General features: G+C 39.0%; 2 protein-coding genes across 2 annotated transcripts; one reads left to right on the forward strand and one right to left on the reverse strand.

Moving 5' to 3' along the window:
* Positions 1-5,039: 5,039 nt before the first annotated feature.
* LOC103400066 (probable sucrose-phosphate synthase 1) lies at positions 5,040-11,669 on the forward strand. The gene is made up of 13 exons (XM_008338757.4): positions 5,040-5,623; positions 5,723-5,812; positions 6,366-6,607; positions 6,778-6,841; positions 6,975-7,673; positions 7,885-8,001; positions 8,154-8,285; positions 8,422-8,598; positions 9,239-9,292; positions 9,403-9,465; positions 9,576-10,511; positions 10,722-10,849; positions 11,135-11,669. The coding sequence occupies exons 1-13, from the start codon at positions 5,438-5,440 to the stop codon at positions 11,412-11,414; spliced, it is 3,168 nt and encodes a 1,055-aa protein (XP_008336979.3). The 5' UTR covers positions 5,040-5,437; the 3' UTR covers positions 11,415-11,669.
* An 878-nt stretch (positions 11,670-12,547) lies between these two features.
* LOC139191684 (uncharacterized) lies at positions 12,548-13,487 on the reverse strand. Its single transcript, XM_070812678.1, has 2 exons — positions 13,203-13,487; positions 12,548-13,090 (listed from the first exon to the last, which is right to left on the reverse strand). The coding sequence occupies exons 1-2, from the start codon at positions 13,485-13,487 to the stop codon at positions 12,548-12,550; spliced, it is 828 nt and encodes a 275-aa protein (XP_070668779.1).
* Positions 13,488-16,867: the final 3,380 nt, after the last annotated feature.

The following is a 16,867-nucleotide window of genomic DNA, read 5'->3' on the forward strand; positions in this document are numbered from 1 at the left end:
ATGGGAGCTTTACAGTACTTGACATTTGCCAGACCGGATATAGCCTTTGTTGTCAACAATGTATGTCAATTTATGAGTGCTCCAACAGATGTACATTTTGGTTTGGTTAAGCGAATATTGAGGTTTCTTCAGGGTACTATGAACTGTGGCTTGACTTTTACTGCTGGAACTGATATGCAAATCAAGGGTTATAGCGATTCTGATTGGGCAGCTGATGTTAATACAAGGAGGTCCATTACTGGTTATGTAATTTTCTTGGGTGCTAATCCTGTGTCCTGGCAGTCTAAGAAACAAAATTCAGTTTCTCGTAGTTCCACAGAAGCTGAATGCAAAGCCTTAGCTCATGCATCCGCTGATATTGCTTGGCTCAGATTGATTTTAAAGGATTTGTGTGTTGTTTTGCCTAATCCTCCTTTGTTATATTGTGACAATCATTCAGCAATTGCCCTTAGTTTAAACCCAGTGCAGCATTCCAGAATTAAACATTTAGAAACATACTTTCATTTCATTCGTGAACATGTCCAAAAGGGTGATTTGATAGTTCACTATGTTTCTACCAAAGACTAGGTTGCAGATGTTCTCACTAAAGGATTACATGGTCTTGATTTTCTTCGACATACTGGCAATCTAAAACTGGGACTTCCCAGTTATGATTGAGGGGGTATTGAGTATATGTGACATGTTAGCAATTGCCACATCAACATGGTTTTCTATGTTAGCTTATTTGATACGCCTAGTAGTTTTAAAGCAGATATATAAGACTCTTTTTCCCTCTTGTAATTCTGATGAATCCAATATTAATAAAAATAGATATAAAGTTTCCAAATCTTCTTCTCCTACAAGCTTCTTCTTATCCTCATTTCTTCTTAAATTCTCAAAGTCGGTGATTGATGTTCATCTATTAATAGTCACAAGCTCAACATGGACACAAGGAAGAAGAAGAGAAAGTTCGAAGAAAAGGAAGAAGATCGAAGGTGTAGGGAAAATGACCTTTTTGCCCTTTAAAATCAGTCATGTGGATACTTACTTAACGGAAGAATAGATGAAAAATTCAAAAAATTAACAGTCGGGTGCAAATTGACTAATTATGAGAGTTGAAGGGGGGAGAAATTGACCAAAATTAAAGTTGAGAGGTAAAATTGACCAATCCTTACAAGTTCAGGGGAAAAGTTGATGAATATCTCTTAAGTTTTTCAAATTCCATCCTAATTGCCTTCAAAATTAAAGGCAAATGTGTCATTTAACAGGGTAAGATAAAATAAAATAAAAAACAAGAAATTAGTAAAGCCTAGATCTAGTCCACCACCTAGGCTTCCATCGCCCTCCGGCCACTGTCCACCTCGTGCCACATCACACACACGTAATTTCTTACCAAACTTTACGCTTTTTTCCTTGAGGTCTTTTGATATGAGTCAAAATAACTAAAAATTAGACATATTTCAAAAGTTAGCCTATAAAATTAGACCTATTTCAAATTTTCCCTTTTTACATTGCACTTACCAAACTTGTCTCCAAGTCCTTGGGAATATACAAGTAGATTCTCCTAGCTCCATTATTCTAATAATTAAAAGTATTTTCTCTTTTTCACTCAAGAGAGAGGATTTTTGTCGGATTTTCTTTGTGAAGATCTTGAAATCTTCCAATCACATCTTTTCATCGTGTATTGTGCGGTTAATTTTTATTAAGTACTGTTCATATTCAATTTTAAATAAAATAATTTATAATAATTTATGATCGCATGATGTACGATAAACATATGTAATTTGAGAATCTGGCGATGATGATCACTCACTCAATCATTAAGTTGACGTGAATTTCAAACACACACACTTTACGTGTAAAGGCCTCCTACTCTTCACATCTCTTCGACACCTGTCCAAACTAATCAACACTGTGAGTTTGGACATTAATTAACTATTTAAAATAATTACTTTATATGTTAGTCTTTATTTATTATTTATTTATTTAATATTATGAACTTACTTATTCGGACAAATAAAATACTGTCTTTTGTTGTTTTCAGATAATTTTTGTGATCTCCACCTAACGCGTATTTGTAATTTGCCAACAAACAAAAAAAGCTTATTAGTTTCCAAAAAAAAAAAAAAAAGCTTAATATTTGAATTGATTAGTTGGCTAAATAGCCTACCTTGTAAAGGTTCTCCTGTTCCAAACTTATAAATTATTCATATATACAATACAATATTATGTTTTTTTTTCTTACCAATCAACAATATTTATTAAAACAAATTCGACAATATAATGAAAGTGTACATATATAGATACGAAAAAAATCTTTAAAGAGAGAAACCTAAAGTGAACACAAATTACACAAACAAATTCTTGTGGTTAAATTGTCATAGCCCGTCCTGAATTAAAGTTATTGATAACGTGAATTGTTGAAATTGCCTTTGAACGGTTGGTGGTGGTGGTGTGTGTAAATGAGCTAAGGTTTGGACTCAATCAAATTTTAAAGTTTTAGATGTTTGGTTGGTGACCCAATTTGGACCACACACACACAAAAGTACATTTCTCTCTCTTCTCTCCTGTGCTCTCTACCTCGGACTCACTATCTCTCATTTTCTCCCGTACGGATTAACGACAAACTATTCGAAAGTTTGCAGATCGAGGGTTTAAAGGACACCATTGCGTTCCTAAGGTTCATATGAATTGAAGGGTACCATTTTTAGGTAAGAACTTCTTCGAAAACTCGTGAAACCCCTAACTCGATTTATGTCACTATTCATGCAATCGTAAAATCGTGCGTTTTTGGGGATTTCAAGCTTACAGGTGGCTTAAGGAGGTCCTCACGAGGCTCGGAATGGTTCGTTGGAAGAATTTGGACGTCGAATTATCGAGAATGACGAGTTTAAGATTTTCCAGAATATCGAGGCTTTTTCCGACGGGTTTCAGGGCTCGACTCATGTATGGTTTTGTTCGTCTTGGTGAGATCTTCAAATTGGTTCAAATTTCATGGAATTTGGTTAAGAAATGAAGAAGATATAAGGTTTTGAAATAAATTCCAGAAACAGGCGAAGTCACCAGCGTCCGGCGACATTCGGAGAAGACAAGGGCATATTCCCCCAGTTTTGACGGAATATGCTAACGGCATTAGATGATGCCGTTAATAATTGATGGTATATGCTTGCTTTTGGACAGAATATTCCTGACGGCGTTAACTGCCGCCGTCAATGTGCCTGGCACGTGCCCGTGCGTGGGCGGTGCGTCTGGCCGTGCCTTGGCCGATGCGTGGCGGCGCGTGGGTGGTCGGAAATTTTTTCTAAAAATATAGGGATGTTCGTGAGGTTGTGTAGATCACATTAGTATATTCAAACATCCCATTTGAACAATGTATGAGAAGTTATTAGCTAGTATTGGTTATGTGCTTTAAATTAACGTTTTTATAGTTGTTTCGCATATAGGGGAGGCTTATCCCGAGGACGAGCGCAGTCAAAGGCGACTCGGGGGCTACAATCCTTCGACATACCAGTGAATGGGTTTTTTTATTTTAAGTATATATGTATATGCTTGATATTTTCCCAGAAAATGCATTTAAATGAGTTATGATTTGAGTTGCCATGCCAAACGTTTTATATTTAGAATATGCATATGATGTTTGCATATATATATATATATAATTGTGGTGTTGTGGACGCTTAGGTAAGTCCAGGTGAGTTATGAATTGTGAATGTGATTAACGGTTGTGATTAATTGAGAAACATAGAGCTCATAAACCTGCACCCCAGTGTTAGTGATTAGGCAGAGATATGACACATGCTTGTATATAATGTCACCTCCCGCACCATATGCTCACATTGGATCCAATTTAGGTGCATAGTCTTGTCGTACAGACCATCGTAGGTGGTTCCGACTCGTAGGTGACTAAGGATTTATCGCCCAGCTATCATGAGAGCGTAATATTGAGTATAATTATATTACACCAGTCTTGTCGTACAGACCCTTGTAGTGGTTCCGACTTGTGTGCAGTGTAGTGCCGTATAGGTCATTGTAGTGACTCCGGCTAGATTGACTAATGAGTTATGAATTCAGCCGTACAGACTTTTGCAGGGGTTCCGGTTCATGTATTATTTTCCATGAATTTATTTTCACCTGAGTTACTTATCCTGTTTATATCTTGTCATGGCATACTTATGATTATGAATATGTGTAGCATGATTTGAATTGATATATATATATATATATATATATGCATATGTTTATATTCTATTTCTGGGAAAAAGTATACATGTTTTATGGCGAGGGGTTAGAGCATTTTGAAAGTTAAATGTGTTCTTAAAAGCTTTGTTTTTGCCCACTCACGTTTTCTGTTTTGCACCCCTCCAGGTATTAGGTAGACTTGCTGTTGGTGGCATTGAGGATCTCAGCGGTTCTGACAGAATAAAATATTAGTAGGATATCTTCTTATACTGTTTAACTAGTACTTGTCTTACTGGACTACACCTAGACTTTCTATGCTCTGATTAGGTGTATTTACACTTGTATTTCACTCCTAGCACTTCCTGTTTATAAGTGCACATTAGTAGCTTCCGGTTTTTATTTCTTCGTATATTTTTTCTCCTTATTGCTTCCGCACTGTGTACATGGCTATGTCACTCTCACATGACGGTCAGCATGCCTCGATCTCGGTCAGGGTATGTCATAAATTATAAAGATTCAAAATTGTTTCAATACGCAACTATTTCGTTTCATAGTGACATATAGATTAAAACGATAAAAAAGGAATTAAATTCCCATATAGAATATTCTTAAAAAAGAAGAAAACACATATATGGAATAAAAAATATCAATAGGTAAGGATAACCGAAGCAATTTTTATATATTTAAAATTATTGTATTTGTTATAAAAGAATTCAATTAATACCCGCGTAAGAGCACGCTAAGAAATTACTTTAATAAAAAAGGCATTGTATTCATAAAAAAATTCAATCCCGAAAGCGCGCCGAGAAGTTGATATATATATAAACATTTTTTTTATTTTTGGCAAGGGATCACTTCTAACTTCTCTTTCGTTAGTGTCCATTTTACAAAATGTATTTAAATCTAACAAAAAAATGGTTCAAATTTTGTTGTCCTAAACTTTAAACTTGAAAGCATCCTTTTGACTAGAAAGTAATTTTATGTAATTAAAGATCCTGGATTAGTCAAACAATTGTGGACAAAGCGAAAATCCCAAATTTGAAGGCGAAAACAAAACAGAGAAGCTCGTTGTCAAGGCCAACACCACCTCCTCCCTCCCTCCGCCCCCGCATTCACATGCATAAACACCCCCCCCCTCCCTCCGTTTCTCACTCTCCTCCACCGTCCACAGCTCTCTCTCTCTCTCTCTCTCTCTCTCATCTATCCTTCTCTCTCTGAATTTGCAATCGGAATCAGCTGCCGAACCAGCTGGCACTGAAAAGCTCAGATTTGGTGATTAATGGCGGGGAACGATTGGATAAACAGTTACCTGGAGGCGATTCTGGACGTTGGCCCGGGACTTGTCGACGACGCCAAATCCTCTCTGCTGCTCCGGGAGAGAGGACACTTCAGTCCCACCCGATACTTCGTCGAGGAAGTCATCACCGGCTTCGATGAGACCGATCTCCATCGCTCCTGGGTTCGCGTAAGTCTCACTCTCTCTCTCTCTCCTTTATTTCTCTCTCTAAATTATGTTTCTGCTCTGTTTTCTGTTTGATTGATGATGGGTGGGAATCGATGGCAGGCTGCGGCGACGAGGAGTCCACAGGAGAGGAACACTAGATTGGAAAATTTGTGCTGGCGGATTTGGAACTTGGCCCGCCAGAAGAAGCAGGTTTGTTGCTTTTCGCTTACGTTTCGGCTTGAAAATTTTCGATATAGATTGTTCTTCGTGCGCTTTGTGCCTGTTTGATTCGTGTGCTGATAGCTTGCAAGCTAAGATTGCTGGATGTGTGTTCTTGCATTAGTGAATAATAATTTTTCCGAGTGTGCTAAATCCAATGTTTTATATAAAAATTGTTCCTTTTAATTTCTAATTATTACTATGTACTAATTGTTCGTAGGGTCTTGTCAATTTTGGAATTTGGAAATTGCTGATACATGAATACGTATTAATTAACGAATGAGATGGTAATTTTTGGTGGAAAACAAAAGAAAGAGAAGATAATACTTATGATTATTTTGTTTAAATGTGATTTAACGAATGAGACGGTAATTTTTCGTGGAAAACGAAAGAAAGAGAAGAGAAAACTTATGACCATTTTGTTTAAATGCAATTTAACAAATGAGACGGTAATTTTAGGTGGAAAATGAATGAAATAGAAGAGAAAACTTATGACCATTTTATTTAATTTTTTTTTTCCTTCTCATTATCTATTCTTCTGCAGCTTGAGGGAGAAGAAGCTCAACGGATGGCGAAACGCCGCCTTGAACGTGAAAGAGGTCGCAGAGAAGCTACTGCTGATATGTCTGAAGACTTGTCCGAGGGAGAGAAGGGAGATTTGGTGAGTGACATATCAGCTCACGGTGATAGTCACAGAAGCAAACTGCCTAGAATTAACTCCGTTGACGCAATGGAGACATGGATTAGTCAGCAGAAGGGGAAAAAGCTATACATTGTACTAATAAGGCATGAACTGAACTTTAGTTTTTTAAGTTTTGCATGGGGCTTCTTAAATGATAATATCAGTTGATACAACCATCAGTATTTAACGGAAGCAGGGGGATGATTGTTTAACTAGCTGCTGCAGAATTTTTCTGTTTTCATAATAATGTTTTTGACAACAAGTATTCGTGCAGCCTTCATGGTCTTATACGAGGTGAACAAATGGAGCTCGGTCGGGACTCTGACACCGGTGGTCAGGTAATATTTTGTTGTTAATGTGGTTTCACTTCCAGTCCCGGTTTGCACTGTGCATTTGTTGTTTGATATAAAAATACATTTTGTAGTAGCTTATATAGCTACCTGCATAATGCTGGGTTTATATTCCATGTAGGTTAAGTATGTAGTAGAACTTGCAAGGGCTTTGGGTACCACACCAGGAGTGTACCGAGTTGATCTACTAACAAGACAAGTGTCTTCGCCGGATGTAGACTGGAGTTATGGTGAGCCCACAGAGATGCTGACTCCAATAAATACAGAATGTTTTGAAGAAGAGGTGGGAGAGAGCAGTGGTTCTTATATCATTCGTATACCATTCGGTCCCAAAGATAAATACATTCCCAAGGAAGAACTCTGGCCACACATACCTGAATTTGTTGATGGTGCATTGAACCACATAATGCAAATGTCCAAAGTTTTGGGTGAACAAGTTGGTGGTGGGAAGCCAGTCTGGCCTGTTGCCATCCATGGGCATTATGCAGATGCTGGTGACTCAGCTGCTCTTCTCTCTGGTGCTTTAAATGTACCGATGCTTTTTACTGGCCACTCACTCGGCCGAGATAAGTTGGAGCAACTTTTAAAGCAAGGCCGACTTTCAAGAGATGAGATCAACAAAACATATAAAATAATGCGTCGGATAGAGGCTGAGGAGTTAGCCCTTGATGCCTCTGAAATAGTTATTACCAGCACTAGACAGGAGATAGAAGAGCAATGGCGGTTGTATGATGGTTTTGATCCTATACTGGAGCGTAAACTACGAGCTAGGATCAGGCGCAATGTGAGCTGTTATGGAAGGTCCATGCCCCGCATGGTGGTAAGTGCTGAGATCTTCTTTCATATTCTTGATGAGTGCTTTTCCAAACTCTAGGGGAGGACTTGAAAAATTGGTCCAATATGAGTGGGGTGGGGTATGCTTCTGAGTATTTTTTTTTTCTTGCTAATCTTAGCAGCACTGTTTTAAGGTCTATGTACTCGTGGCTTGCTCGTTTTATATACATACCTTATAAATTAGTATCTCTGTGCAGATAATTCCTCCTGGAATGGAGTTCCATCATATTGTTCCGCATGATGGTGATATTGATGCTGAAACAGAAGCAAATGAAGACCATCCTACTTCTCCAGACCCACCTATTTGGTCTGAGGTGCTAGTTATTCTTTATTCATTTTACTCTGATTTCTTTCAGAGATATAGCTGATCAGTCAGTTTCAATGTGTCCTGCTTTGTAATTTTCAACCCTTGTGTTTTCATGAATTATGCATTGACTGGTGCCAACTGAATTTTTTCATGATGCAGATAATGCGTTTCTTTACCAATCCTCGCAAGCCTATGATTCTTGCCCTTGCTAGACCAGATCCAAAAAAGAACATCACAACTTTACTCAAAGCATTTGGGGAATGTCGTCCACTAAGAGAGCTTGCTAACCTTGTATGTTAGAATCCTTAATGGCACTTTCTTGCTGTAGATACCTTTGTGTTTTATTTGACCAGCTGATTGGCTTTGTTGCTGAGCCAATGGTACTTGCTTAATCTTTTTCTTTTCCTCTGTACTCTCTACTCTGCAGACACTCATTATGGGTAACCGCGATGGAATTGATGAAATGTCAAGCACAAGTGCTTCTCTTCTTCTCTCAGTGCTCAAGCTTATTGACAAATATGATTTGTATGGGCAAGTCGCATACCCCAAACATCACAAACAGTCTGATGTTCCTGAGATATATCGTCTAGCAGCAAAGACAAAGGTACCTATTGTTGTTTAGAATCTAGAAATGGGAAGTAAACTTATTTATCTGTGCACTCTATATAGGAAAAAGTGAAACACTGTTATAGATCTTCCACTAACATAGTTTTGTGCAGTGTGCATTTGGATTTACTTTTTTTCCTTTGTTTGGACTCTTTTCTATACAACTCATGCAAAGGTTTATTTAACTGTACTTGTTTATATCTTTTGCCATTCAATTTTTTCCCAAGTGTTCAACATTGTATACCTGCAGTGCTCTGGTAGAATTATTTTTAATTTGTAGCTACAGAAACTTTACTATTATTCTTACTTTATTGTGGCAATTAGTTTAATATTATTAGCTATTATTTCATACCCATAAACAAGAATCAACTCTCAGTCCACCTAACGTAAAACTGGTCCTGTTAATGCTCCTCTTCTTTTTAACTTAAACGTACTGTAGAAACTTTCTCTCATTTTTCTTAAGTCTATCATCACCACTGTGAGAAGTAGGTTTTTCAATCCTGCCTCTGCCATGCTACTTGCTGTGACTGCTGACCAGAGATTGCCTTAGCTCTTGGCATTTGGTTTGCTGGTTGTCTGCGGTGCTGTCCTAGGTTCTTGATGGTTGTTTAAATATTTCATTTTAATCCTTTTTGCAGGGTGTTTTCATTAATCCAGCTTTCATTGAGCCCTTTGGACTCACTTTAATTGAGGTGAGAGTCTAAAACTTATGACTTATGAGGAGTTGTGTGCTATTCGACTATTTATGATTTCTTGTTCTTTTTTCACGAATGAGTTTAACTTCTGCTCTTTCATTGTACAGGCAGCTGCTCATGGTTTACCTATTGTTGCCACAAAAAATGGAGGCCCTGTTGATATACATCAGGTATGCCTGCTCATTGGTCGTAAAGAATTAATAGAAGGTTTTACATGTATTTTACAATTTACATAGACTAGTTGTTGGAATTCGAAAACTGATTGGAGCTATTTCTGCAGGTACTTGACAATGGTCTTCTTATTGATCCTCATGATCAGCAGTCTATTGCTGATGCTCTCCTGAAGCTTGTTGCTGATAAGCAGCTTTGGGCAAGATGTCGGCAGAATGGGTTGAAGAACATTCACCTATTTTCGTGGCCCGAGCACTGCAAAACTTATCTATCCCGAATAGCCAGTGTCAAACAGAGGCAACCACATTGGCAGAGAAGTGAGGATGGAGGAGGCACTTCAGAATCAGATTCCCCAAGTGATTCCTTGAGAGATATACAAGATTTATCTTTGAACTTGAAGTTTTCAATGGATGGAGAAAAGAGCGGAACTAGTGTAAATGATAGTTTAGATTCTGAAGGAAATACTGCTGATAAAAGGAGTAAAATAGAGAGTGCTGTTTTGGCATGGTCAAAGGGTATTTCGAGGGACACTCGGAAGGCTGGGTTCTCAGAGAAAGCAGACCATAACAGTGCTGGAAAGTTCCCAGTTTTGAGGAGGAGGAAACATCTTATTGTCATTTCTGTGGATTGTGAAACCATTACAGAACTTAATGAAATTACAAAAAATATTTTTGAGGCTATGGGAAAGGAGAAGGCTGAAGGCTCTGTAGGATTCATATTGTCAACATCCTTGACCATAATCGAGATACGTTCATTTCTGGTTTCAGGGGGCTTGAACCCTAATGATTTTGATGCATATATTTGCAACAGTGGCAGTGATCTCTACTATCCATCTATTAATTCTGAGGAGCGCCCCTTTGTGGTCGACTTTTATTATCATTCACACATTGAATATCGTTGGGGTGGAGAAGGATTGAGGAAGACATTGGTACGCTGGGCAACTTCAATTAATGATAAGAAGACTGGGAGTGAGGAGATTGTTTCTGCAGCTGATCAACTTTCAACCGACTATTGTTATGCTTTCAAAGTGCAGACGCCAGGAAAGGTAAGTGTTCATCAATTTTTTTTCTGGATGAGTTTGGTATGAATTCTTAAATTAATGATAAAAATGATTGGTACATTGGTACATTAGTGCACTGGGCAACTTCAATTAATGATACAAATGAACCTCGATTTTTTATTGAAGCATGTAATATTTTATAGTGTATTACATTGGATTTACATCGTTGGAAATTCTTTTATTTCATCTTTGCAGCTACCCTCGGTAAAGGAGCTCCGGAAGGTGCTGAGGATTCAGGCTTTACGGTGCCATGTAATTTACTGCCAAAACGGGACCAGAGTGAACGTTATTCCAGTATTGGCGTCTCGTTCTCAAGCCCTCAGGTACAGTATTTATGCATAACTTCTTTCAAGCACATCTATTCTTATCTAAACTATTGAGTTAATTTAGTGACTTTTCGCTTTATGGTTTATCTGACAAGAATGAACTCATCACGTCCATGGTAAAAGTCTAGTAGAATCTAATTACATATATTACTTAAAAGTAATAAAGTGAATGCTTATGTCCTGTTGTCGACAAATCCAAATGATCATTGGTTTAGTAAAATTGTAAAACTGCTTTGAAATTGCTTTTGAATCTTTGATCACTGAAACGAGCATTTGCTTTAGGTATTTATATCTCCGATGGGGGGTAGACTTATCGAAAGTGGTGGTTGTCGCGGGAGAATGCGGGGATACAGACTACGAAGGGTTGCTTGGTGGACTGCACAAAAGTGTAGTGCTGAAAGGAGTTGCCAGCAATGCAATCAGTCAACTCCACACGAACCGAAACTACCCTCTATCCGATGTCCTGGCACTTGACACCCCCAACATAGTTCAGACCAGTGAAGGTTGCGGGAGCGACGATATCCGTGCTTCCTTGGAGAAACTAGGAGTTCTCAAGAACTAGAAATGTGCATTATTAAAGCCTTCTCAGTAAGCAGTTTTTTTGTTCTATATCTTGAACCCTTTGCGTTTTGGACCCCCCCCCCCGGGGGGAAAATTTGTCTGCCGGGGGATTCGACATAATGCTCAATACTTGTATTCATCAAGTTTAAACCTTATGTTACTTTCTGGCTATATTTAGTTAAGAAATAAAAGTAGGCAACATGTGTGGAGTTTTGGAGGAGGATGCTCTCTCTGTCTCTGCGATTTCATATTTTCATCTAGAGCTTGCTTTTACTTAGCTGTTGATGTCAAGACATAAAACTAGGAGAGCAATTTCCACCGGACTGGTACACCGTTATAGTGGCGTGCGCTCACACATAACATTTTGACATGAGACGTTACAGTTTTGGTGTATCCATATCATAGGATTCCTCTCTCCAAAAGTATGTTATTAAAGATGTGGATCTGGCTCACTATTTGTTTGTGGTCCTGTGGAGAAGATTTACATGAAATAAATTCATGGACGGTAATTGTGTTGAACTCGTTTCTTGGTAGTTTGGTAAATTGCTTTCATGTTGATGATTGCAAAAGTGTGGGTCCCCTCAACAAGTACACGTGTTGACTTGCCATTGCCAAACTTCCCCTGGAAGGGCATGTGTCCGTAGGGTGACATGTATATTTATGGAAACGTGTAATGTTTAACGTACAGCTTTTCACCAGTCGAGAATGAAGACAAAACACCAACTGAATTCACCAAAAAATAAATGCAAGAGATTTTTTTTATTAATACAACGATATATTTTATATTAAAGAGAATATGGAGTTCAGCTAAACCACATAATGAGCAAACTAATATGGTATCAAATTTGTCATTCACGAGATTTGAACATATGACCTCTTACGTATAAGTGAAGAAAAATACTATCAGACCGTATTTTTTTTTTTTTAAGAAGTACGATATTCATTTATAATAAGAACAACGTACAATCAAATAGAGAGTCCTGACAATGAGCCTCAATAAAAACCTTCCCAAAAAAATAACCTGAATGAAGGGAAAAAAACTCTCCCGCACCAAACAAAATAACAATTAAGACTGAATCTTCCAAGGAAATAAATACTAACAATGAACATTATCCTCCGCCAGAAGATCAGTAATTAAATCAGGGGATCCTCAAACCAAGAAACTGGGTGCTCCAAGGTTAGACCGAATCGAGCTAGTCGATGCGCCACTGAATTAGCATCTCTACGAACGTAGCCAGCTTTCCACGTTTTGAAAGACTGCAGGATCCTTCGGGTATCCTCCAACAAATGCCCAAATGACCCGTGATTAACCATCGCTTTATTTTGAATTGCGGCGATGACCAACAATGCATCCCCTTCTAATATAAGTTGCTCAGTCATCCATTGCAGCGCAAAGACAGCTGCTTCAGGAGCAGCAGCGATCTCAGCCTGCATAGGAGACCCAACAGCCGTCATTTTCATAGCCAAAGCTTCTATAAAATCTCTAGCTGCATTCCTGATAATGACACCAACACCACCCACTGCCGCACGTTCATCCCACGCTCCATCGACATTACACTTAAACCAACCTTCCTCCGACCTCCGCCAAGTGTGCACAACATTAGGTTTGTCATGCTTGTGTACCACGTTCCACTTTTTAAACTTGAGGAGCCAAGTATGCGCTTGCAGTTGGATTTCCTGAGGTTGTAACACTTATCCCTGCCAAATCATTTGATTATGAGTAGTCCAAATCTTCCATATCAAAACTAGTGCCAAATCAAAGCTCTCCCTTGAGAGAGACTGTGCCAACCGCGCCAGCCAATCTTGGAATCCAACTTCTCTGTGCCGCCACATTTGCAATCCCAAAGGACTGAAAAACCAAATTGCTACTACACGTGAGCAATACAATAGTCCATTCAATTGTTTCTGGTACATTGGCACAAAAAGGACAATAATTATCACTAATGACTCTCCTATTCCTCATATTAACTCTGGATGGCAAAGCATTCAAACATCTCCAAACACAAACTTTAACTTTGCCTGGAACCTTAGCCCTCGACAAAGCTTTCCAAAGAAACTGGATCTCCTCCGTCATCGTTGAAACATTCGGTATATTACCATAAATTTCACTACACGACCAAGCGACGAAGTAAGCACTCTTAGTCATAAAATTTCCTTTGGGTTATTTAAACCAAATCAGCTCATCAGGTGGACTAAACAAACTCAACGGAATACTCATAATAAGGTTGGCCTCCTCTTCAAAAAACATCTTTGAAATCAACTGTGTATTCCATTGAACGCGATCCAAATCCACCAAGAGAGATCTAACGGTTAGATTTGGATGCACACCTATTGGTATAGGACTGAGCACCTTTGCATAATTAACTCGCGGGAGCCAACTATCACCCCATATGTTTATACTCAATCCATCACCCACTCGCCAACGTGCTCCATGTTGAATCAAAACTCTTGTTGCCGCCACACTTCTCCAACAATATGACGAATTTGTCTTCACCGGAACTTGAAGAAAATCCGAATCAGGAAAATAACGAGCTTTGAAGATTTGAGCAACAAGAGAATGTGGGTGGTGAATTATACGCCAACCTTGTTTAGCCAGCAAAGCAAGATTAAAAGCATACAAATCTTTAAAGCCCAACCCTTATTCACTTTTTGGTTTACACAATGTCTGCCAACTTACCCAATGAAATACTCCGTTTACCCGCTTCTTTCCCCCGCCAAAACTGAGCCACCATCTGATTTAACTCATCGCACAACGTCTTAGGGAGAAGGAAAGTTTGCATTGTATATAGAGGAACTGCCTAAGCCACTGCTTTAATGAGAATCTCTTTTCCTGCACTACTAAGAAGACTCCCCCGCCACCCATTAAGCTTGTTCCACAGCCTATCCTTAATATAAGTAAACGTTGCCTTCTTAGATTTACTAGTGAGCACGGGCAAACCAGGATATCGATCATGGTATTCCACCTGTTTCATCCCCAGGCAATCATCAAGTAATTGAGCATCAAACTCATGAACATTCGCACTAAACGCCACACTGCTTTTTCCAAGATTAACCGCTTGTCCCGAAGCTATCTCATAACATTTCCACAACTCATTCAACTCACAACATTCCTGCAAAAAGCTTCTGGCAAAAATGAAGCTATCGTCAGCAAAAAGGAGATGATGAGTGCTTGGCGCCCCATTACAAATCTTAATTCCTTGTATCCGTTCTTTCGCTTCCCACACATCCAACAAAGCTGAAAGACCTTCCGCACAAATCACAAACAAGAATGGTGATAACAGATCCCCTTGCCGATCCCTCTTTTAGGCTGTACCAAACCCACGGGCTCCCAATTAAGCATAAAGGAGTAAGACACTGAACTGACACACATCATAATCCAATTAATCCATCCCTTCGCAAAACCTAATCGTCTCATTATTTGCTCAAGAAAAGACCATTTAATACGGTCATATGCTCTACTAATGTCTAATTTCAACGCCATCACACCATTCCAACCACTATTCTTCTTTTTCATAGCATGAGCAATTTCTGAAGCCACCAAACAATTATCTGAAGCCACCAAACAATTATCTGAAATCAGCCTTCCAGAAATAAGCACATTTTGGGATGGTGAAATAATGTTGGGTAAAAACATCTTCAACATGTTCGTAAGAACTTTTGAACAGATTTTGTATATCACGTTACACAAACTGATAGGACGGAGTTGAGTCATGGAAGTGGGGTCCGATTTCTTAAGAATAAGAGTGACATGCGTAAAATTAATTTTGCGCATCATATTCCTAGAAGAGAGGAGAGAACAAACACCTTCACATATATCATGACCAACAATAGGCCAATGTTTCTGATAAAATCCGAGTGTCATACCATCAGGTCCAGGTGCATTTGTAAGATGCATTTGAAACAATGCAATCTTGATTTCATCATCAGAAAATGGTGCCAAAAGACTAATATTCATCTCAGCCGTTATTTTAGGGGAAACGACACTAAGAACCATTGACGCCTCAACGTCCCCCGATGAGTCAAACAAGTTTTGAAAGTAATCCACTATTACCGTAGTCATCCTCTCCTTACTTTCATGCCATTGCCCATTATCATCGAACAACCCATACAACCCATTCCTTCGTTGATGACGAGTAGCTTTATGACGAAAGTACTTAGTATTATGATCACCAAGTCGCAACCAATTCTCTTTGGAACGCTAACGCCAGAAAGCCTCTTCTTATGCCAATAGCGAATGCAACCGAGTATATAGCTCGTGCCTTTATGCAATAGTTATTTCAGTAAAAGGCTTACCAAAGAAAACTTGTAGTTTATCTTCCATCTCGACAATTTCACCAGGAATAAAACGTTATGTGTTCTTGACCCATTTAAGTAATTGCATCTGTGTCGCCTTGATCTTTTCCACCACTCGATACATAGGAGAGCCCACGCAATTTGAAGACCACCCTTCCTGAACTACATACTCGCACCCATCCCTCACGGACCAGCGATCTTCATACCTAAACCTCTTTTTAACATTACCACATTTCCTGGTCTCCTACTCCAGTAAGATCGGAATGTGGTCGGAGGATGTAGGCTTCAAATGTACAACTCTGAACCCTGAGAATAAATCAAACCACTATTGTGATGCAAGTATTCGATCTAACCAAACCTTAATACCACCACCCCTCGTAGTTGCCCACGTGAACCTGTTACCAACAAACCTCATATCTTTCAATTCATAGTCCCTCAACGCATTTCGAAAACCTTCAATTTGTCTTTCACTACGTACATCCCCCCTTCCTGCTCAATGGCCTGAAGAACTTCATTAAAATCTCCTACACAACACCACGGTAAGGATGAATTCTCCTTAAGACACCGAAGCAGATCCCATGACTTGTAGTGATCAGCTTTAAGAAGAAAGCCATAAAAGAATGTAAGCCTTCAGTGAGCAGCATCTCCCATACCTCCCACTTCAAGATCAATATGATTGGAAGAATAGGTTCGAAGGGAAATTGGCACATCCTTTTACCACATCACATACAAACCACCAGACCATCATAAACTCAAAACCATAAACGCAAACCAAAACTGTAACTGTGATTTCAACTTCTCCATGTGTTTTCTGGAGCTTATAGTTTCGCATAGGAAAGTCACAGCGGGGTCTTTAAAGAGAACCAGTCTCTTTAGAGCTCGAATTGCACGAAGGTTCCCAAGCCCCCGACAATTCCAACCGATATAACTCATTGCACTCGGCGGGGCTGAACCTCGTCAGCCTCTTCCACTTTAACAATCATAGAGTTCGAGAAAACACGTTTTTTCGTAGTATGAAAACGTGTAACATAGTCCTTATTGCGAATCACCCTTTTCCCCAGCTTAGGGAGAACCATCTTATCCCTCTTCATCCTCATTTTTCCTTTACTCCATCCTAATCGTTGGGGTAACTTACTCCTCTCCAAGTTCCCAGTTCCAAAA

The sequence above is a fragment of the Malus domestica genome, chromosome 15, assembly GCF_042453785.1.
Source record: "Malus domestica chromosome 15, GDT2T_hap1".
Lineage (NCBI taxonomy): Eukaryota > Viridiplantae > Streptophyta > Magnoliopsida > Rosales > Rosaceae > Malus > Malus domestica.